Consider the following 7,184-nt stretch of genomic DNA (forward strand, 5'->3'; position numbering starts at 1 on the left):
CTTATGTGCAGACACTGGCCATTATTAATTTGGCCCATTTTGGTATGGAGTTCATTTAGTGAAATTCTGGATCCTCCACTTAAAAAAAAAAAAAAAAAAATCAGCTTATACTGGTTTGATATTATACAGTATGTGCTGAAGTAGGTGTCAGCAAAAAACGCGCAAACATTTAATTCTCATCATGACAATGCTGTGAAGTGTGTAAGATAAGGCCTCACTGTGGTCTTTCAAATACAAAAATACATACCTAATATACTACATTCAAAAGTCTCTTGTATTGGTACTACAACATAAACTACAGATAGCTGCTTAATACAAAAGGTAAACATGAATTTGAATTAATAACTCTAAATCTCATTCTATTAAAAAAAAAAAATACATTCCCTTGTCAGGACCCTTTAAAAACTGACTGCAGCCTCTCAACAGTGATAACTCTCTACACAGCAGTGTCCATCGGCTCGCCCGCCACATCAGGACCAACACTGATTGGTAGAGGATCGGTGCTGTCACCTTTCTCAGGGGATTTAGCCAATCCCGGCTTGTCATCCTGCTTTGTTGGTGTCTTATTGGCTGAATGCGAACTGCGATCCTCTGCAATGTCATTGTCATTGGTTTGAGCCTTGGAGGGAGTACTGGTCAATGCTCCAGGGTGAGTTTTCATGTGTCCCTGTAAATGAGAAACATGTAATTTAGTCAAAAAGTCTAAATAGTACATTACATAAAAAGGCGTGATTATATACAGTCACAATCATATTAATCACTTTATTTTACAATATCAAACAGTGTTAACTCGAACCTTAAGTCCACTACGGCTAGCATATGCTTTTCCACAGTGGGAGCAGCTGTAGGGCTTGTCTGGGCGGGGAAGCTGGCTCTGTGGAGCTGGTGCTGGGACAGATGGCTCTGGGTCCTCTGCAGGTTTTTCTGGAACAGCATAACCCTCCTCCATTGGTGTGTCTTTGGCCAGCTCTGGATTCAACGCTGGCAACGGCTCTTTGGGTGTGGTAGTCTCACCCTTTCCGCTGCTTTGGGCAGCATCTCTCTCCTGATGCCCTTGTGATACATCACCACAGGCCTCCTCTGCTTTTGGGTTAGCTTTGGGGCTGGCAGGAGGGGTGAGTCCAGGTAAAGGATTTTCTGATGGGGGTTTTGAGTTAGAATTGGGGCTGGTTGTAGGTTTTGCAGTAGTGCCGGTGTCATCATTATTAATCCCTTGGTGCAGTGTGTCATTTTCTGGCCTGGGCTTCGACACACAGAGGGAAAGAGGGGTGTCATCTGCCTCTGCATCTCCATTCACCACGGCTGAATGAGAACTAGCTAATGGTGCTTTGAAAGGACTGGTGCTGCCCGGGTCAGCTTGAGTCTCCTCCTCAAAGTACATGGAGCTGTTCATGGGGCTACCATCAGCTAGGGTGTTGTTTCCCAGATGCAGGGGGTCTCCAGCTCCCGCTGACATGGGATTACGGGTCAGGGGTGGGCTAACACTGGATGTTGAACCCTCAGATTCCTCAGTCTTCACAGAGGTAACATCAGAAGCTGTAGATTGCTTAGACATGGACCCTGAGTTGAGCAGATCATTTGGAGACTTTGAGCCTATCGTTAAGGCCAAGGGAAGGAGTTGTTGGGCTTTAGATGGGGAGCTGATGGAGTCACTCTCACTATCATCAAAGACAGTGCTTTCTGTTGCTGTGCCATCTTCAGGTGACATGTCCTCATCAGGTGGTATTTGCCCTCCTAAGTGCAAGCGGATATGGTGTTGAAGAACCAAAGCATTGGTGAATTTACGCGGGCACAGCGGACAAGAGTTGAGTGCACGGGAATTTGGCGGTCTTGCCCGGTGAGTGGCCAAGTGGGCCCTAAGGCTACCCTTTGTAGAGAAAGAGCGGCCACACAGTTTACATGGGAATGGACGCTCTCCAAGATGTGTGGCTTGGTGCAAACGCAGAGCTCTAGGGCAGCTGAGGACACGCAAGCAGACACCACACTGGTTAGCAGCTTGGGCAGTAGGCAAAGAAGGAGATGTTGTGGTAGTTGTAGTGCCCAAACCAGAAACTCCCTGGCTAGTCACAAGTCCTGCAGCATTAGCACTTGGGCTCAGGCCAAGTGCAGCCAACATTTCCCTGCGATAGGCACTGGAGGTGGTAGTCAAGTCATGGCCATGTGTATCCCCATTGGCTTCAGTAGGTGTTTGTGAGGAGGTGGAGGGAGAGGAGGCAGAGGAAGAGGAAGAAGCACCTCCCTGAGGTTGTTTTTCAAGCTTCTGGACCAGCCGTTGCAACTTGGAGGTGTCGGATGTCTGGGTAGAGGTGGTAGGAGAGGATGAGGAGGGAGATGAGGTGGATGGTTTAGGGAAAGGTGGAAAGGGGAAGGGTAGCTGATGAGGAGAAGTGAGGTGGGAGGTGGATGGGTGGCCTGGGGGCCGTAGAAGTGCAAGGTGATGAGGGGAGGTACCTCCAGGGAAGAGAATCTTGGGGAGGTGGGCCAGTTGGGAGTACGGAGAGGTTGCATGGAGAGTAGAGTGTGGAGGTGTGTTCTCATCGAAACGCTGCTGCTTTGCTCCTTTAAACTGAGTTCCCATGGACGAGGAAGATGAGGATGAAGAAGAAGGCAGCACAGTGCTTGATGCACTGGCAGCAGCTGCTGCTGAGGCTCTGTTTAGCTGTAGCAGTGAATGAGCTGTGGACAGCAGCGCCATGTCCACTGAGGGGGGCAGAGGTAGAGAGGAAGGTGAGGGCCTTGCTGACGCACCTGACAGGAAACCTAAAGCCATGTTTTCTGTCATTCCAGGAATGCTTCCTTTCACTCCACTATATGGCTCGTCATCATCAGCCCGCCGTTTACGCCTTCTCTGGATGGCACCAGTGGCAGAGCCACTCTGTGATTGCTCAGACAGTGCTGGGGGCAACAGGGATAGCGAAAGCTCTGGGTTTTGCTCTCTGTGTCGCAGGAAATGAGCTTTGAGGTTCCCTCTGGTTGTAAAACGGCTCAAGCAGACTGGACATTGGTAGGGCCTTTCACCTGTATGTGACCTCAGATGGATCTGGAGAGACGAATCACTACTCAATACTTTCCCACAAAAACGGCAAACATGCTGAGGACGTCCTGATGAAGAAGCAGAGGCAAGAGAAGAACTCGGTTGGTTGTCCTGGGAGTGGCTGATGGCAGGAAGGGAAGGCGTAGCGAAGCCAACACCGTTGCTGTGGCCAAATGAGGTGGTGTTAGATGATTTCTCATGGAGGTAACGTGGTGGTAGACCCAGTGACAACGACAGTGGGTGTAGAGAGGCAACAGAGGAGCTGATAGTGGAAGAAAGTGAGGAAGAAGAAGAGGAAGAGGTAGAGGAGGATGCTGCTCTGCTACCATTAGCATGTGAGGAGCCTGATTTGGAGTTGGCTGGCTGGGGGAAGAGGGAAGACGGAAGGCCAGTCAAAAGTGATGAGGCTGTGGTCACGGGAGTGGCAGATGAAGGGTGTGTTGGTGATGAAGATGCTGCCCCCACAGACTTCAGGTTGCTGTCTGCGCCGCTGGTCTGTGCATCATTATCTTGGCCAAAAACTGCACCTCCAAGCCTTAAAACATGCCTGCAGATCTCTTCTGTTATCTGCATCTGGTGGATTTGCCTCTGCTGTAAAACTTTCAGCTCCTCTAGGAGTACTGCTAGAGTTGGAGGAACCTGCATCTGTCCTTGCTGCCCTGGAGAGCTGGAGGGCTGCTGCTGACCTGGACTGGAGCTGTCCCGGTGAGGTGGCGCACACTGAGAGGCTATGGAGGAGGAAGAGGAGGAGGTGGTAGTGGTGGTGGCTGAATTGCCCATCGGTGGGGAGGTCATGGTGGAGTGAGAGTTCCCTTGGTGGGCCAGACTGTGGGAACCTGAGGTCTGACCCAGGGGAGGAGGCGAATGAGTCTGGGAAGACAGCGAGGGGTGAGGAAAGTCTGGAGAGAGGGAAGAGTGGGTGTTGGGGAGGGAGGTGGTGAAGGGGGCAATGTGGCTGGGCCAGTGGGGAGGAGGCGAGCTCTCGCTGGGTAAGGAGGGCGCGTGGAGCCCACCGGGGGATGGGCGAGGGGCCAAAGGCGGCTGGCAGTCTTGAAGAGAGGTGGGGGAAGAGGATGAGGATCCAGATGACGTCAGTTCAGAGCCAAGAGATGTGGATGGTGACTTCATTGACAGGTGGTCATCTGAGGATGACATAAAAAAAAAAAGTAATGTTAAGAACTTTTTAAAACTAGAAAATTTGTGTGTTTCTTTGCAGGAACAAAATTATGAAATTCAAGTTCAAATATCCAGGTTCAGGTATGTAAATTGCTTTTCAGTTTGTTTATTTCATTGTTCCCAGTTACTGTCTTCAAATTTAGTTTTCAAATTTGTGTGCAGACCAAACTATCATGTTACGACTTCAAAAGAAATGCCTGCTCGGAAATGGCCTTGAACGGGCAAATAAACATGTGGAAGAAACTCCGCAGTCTTTGTAATGTCTTGTCTCAATCTGTGCTCTCCGCAGCAAAATTTCTCAAACATCTTGCACACACAAAAAAGCTTACGGACCACCTTGCTGCTATGGCAACACATTTTAGAGGACAATGGGCATCACCAAGACAACCCATAACCCCTCTTAACCCACCCCCTCCCTATAGCAGTTACGTCTTTCATCTCTCTATTCACCCTTCCCCCCTTACGTCACAGTTGAGGTCAAGGGTCAGGCCATACTAAGGGTTCCTGGGCACTGTCCAGACACTCTGATTGGTCAACTAATCTGACCTCTGCCGCTCAGGGGTCAAATTCTTTCAGAATCTTGAGCACAGAGTGAGAAAGAGTAAAAAGAAGGGGGGAGGGTAACAACAATGGAGAGACAAACTAACTATTCCCTCCTGGAGAGATATAGTAATGGAATGAAAGACTGTACCTCAGTGAAATTCCTTCCCTCTGACTTATAAACAAACCTGAACCTGCAGGAAACACATAAATAAGTCAATCTAAACCTCCACATTCATTTGTGGAAATTTTCCTGCAGCGATTATAAAGTACATGCACTTGACGCTATATCCCAATGCCTCATAGAACAAGTGTGGGAGCAATGTCTGAATCTTTTTTTTTCCCCAATGTGAAACCCCCCAACTGTGTAGGAGTATACAGTCAATAGGGCCGGAGAGAAAGAAGCAGAAAGAAAGGGGAGGGAAGTATTGAGAAGGTGGAAAATGGGGGGAGAGGAGTGCGTAAGGAAGAAAAGCATGGATGAAGTGCAAAAGAAGAGGAGAATAGAAGGGTGGAAGATTAATCTTTACCAAAAACACTGCCTTCCCTTCCCCCCACCCATGCACCTTATTGCTAACAAATAAGAGAGTGTTCTATACTAATCAAAGACCTCCAGCAGTCAGCACTGAGCAGCCTGTTGGTTTCCTAGAGGACGCCCAGCACATGAAAATGGCCACAGATGTATGTTAGTTAATCCTACTCTATTCATTTCACGGGGACAAGTTTATTGGCCCCAACCAAAGAGCCTGAGGCCTCCATTTAGTGGGGCCCATTACAGTGAATGAATAAGCAAGGGGGGTGTCTATAGTTGACAAACTTAGACCTTAAACTTTTAAGTCTGTTAAATCAGGTGCGTTTGTTGGAATGTGGCCATGCATACATAAACTTATGAAACTAAAAGAGGAGCCACACATAAGACATGTAAGTCTCAATTAAAACATTTGCTTTTGTTATGTTCTTTCAATATTTTTTGAAGACTTAAAAGTGAATTGCACATGCAGTGTTGAGCACCAATGCACTTTCTGTAAGCGAGACATCCAGCCACTCTGCAGAAATCCAAAGACAAAAACCCATGCACACTCCTAAAGATGTTTTCTTACCGTGAGATAGCAGCTTTGGGCCACCCGGATCCGAGTTAACGAGGTGTTGGGGTCGCTTCTGCTTCCGGCGCGACATGATTCACGGCGACTCAGTCAGAGAGGGGGGCATCCGTCGGTTCAGTGGCACTGGGCACGTTTTTGCGCACTTTGACGCGCTCCTGAAAGCATCAAAGCATCCAAAGTTCAAAATGACCGCAAACGCTTAGATTTGTTTGTTGTTGTTGTTGTTTTGTTTTTGTTTTTGTTTTTTAAGAAAAAAAAAATAATTCGTATTAGCAGTTTTAAATTTTCAAAGATCGGGCTTTCATGGAGGAAACCCGAAAAAAAAGGGAGGACATAGGTGTTTGGAAATCCGCAGGTCTGCGTCTTGTCATAAGAATCTGCTGTGAGTGCGTGTGTGTGGCTGTTTTGTAAAGTCTCTTCTCACCCAAAAAACTTGTCCAATTTGCGCCCCTCCTCTCCCACTGCTGCCCCGCTGCATGCACATACAGGGAGCGCACACACACACGCCATACACACTCATACACACAGAACCACTCCTTGTTCTTCAATGATATTTGCATTTCAATGGCGTGTAACACACAGCCTCCCTGGTTCTCTCTTTCTCTTTCTCCCCAGCTTTATTTTTTCTTTACACACTCACACAGCAGCTATAAACTTTCAATGAAACATGACAGTGAGGTGTCAAAGCCGTTGGATATCAGAAAGAGAGAAAAAAAAAACAATTTATAATGGCCGTAGGAATCGGCAGTTTGATATGAAAAGTAAATGATTTAACCATTTTAGGAAGATCATAAAATCTTAATATTCAAAATTAACAAGTGATAATATGCATAATAGGTGACTGATCAACCAGGTTACCTCTGTTTGGGACCCCTAGGTGTTCTACATCTGCTTTACAATCTTGAGCAAGGTGAATGAATAAATAAAGAAATTATATAGCTATGGTTGACTCGCAGGTGTTTCCCATCAGCAAGCGTGAATAATCCGTCTTCCCACTGGTGTTGTCCCTGTGAAGAGTTTACAGACAGATATTTCTCCTCTTTGATTTCTATAGGGCCAATTATCAACAACAGTGCAAAGAGTCTGCTGTCTGCTGTGTGCAAGTGAGGCCACACAGCCATTCCACATGCATGCATGTATTTCGTGTGTTATAACCAACCGCATAATAACCCCCTATCCCCCCCACCACCCCCCCAACACAGAGAGAGAGAAAAAGCATCTTACACTGGAGCTCTATTTAAAAGGCAGAGAATAGATGGGAATCTTTGACAATGGCGTGCCGGACACAGTTGAGTGAGCATCTCCCCTCTCTCACTATGAACCCCCGGATC

General features: G+C 47.5%; 1 protein-coding gene across 1 annotated transcript; it reads right to left on the reverse strand.

Annotated features, from left to right (window-relative positions):
* Positions 1-436: 436 nt before the first annotated feature.
* Positions 437-5,926, reverse strand: si:ch211-212k18.5 (sal-like protein 4). The gene is made up of 3 exons (XM_029526934.1): positions 5,851-5,926; positions 797-4,176; positions 437-667 (listed from the first exon to the last, which is right to left on the reverse strand). Exons 1-3 carry the CDS (start codon positions 5,924-5,926, stop codon positions 437-439), a joined length of 3,687 nt encoding a protein of 1,228 aa, XP_029382794.1.
* Between the last annotated feature and the right edge of the window lie 1,258 nt (positions 5,927-7,184).

This window comes from Echeneis naucrates, chromosome 18 (assembly GCF_900963305.1).
Source record: "Echeneis naucrates chromosome 18, fEcheNa1.1, whole genome shotgun sequence".
Lineage (NCBI taxonomy): Eukaryota > Metazoa > Chordata > Actinopteri > Carangiformes > Echeneidae > Echeneis > Echeneis naucrates.

Coding starts and splice junctions, on each gene's coding strand:
- si:ch211-212k18.5 (XM_029526934.1), bottom strand. CDS start 5,926: ATGTCGCGCCGGAAGCAGAAGCGACCCCAACACCTCGTTAACTCGGAT. Junction 4,177..5,850: donor CCCAAAGCTGCTATCTCACG/GTAAGAAAACAT, acceptor TGTCATCCTCAG/ATGACCACCTGTCAATGAAG. Junction 668..796: donor CTAGCCGTAGTGGACTTAAG/GTTCGAGTTAAC, acceptor TCTCATTTACAG/GGACACATGAAAACTCACCC.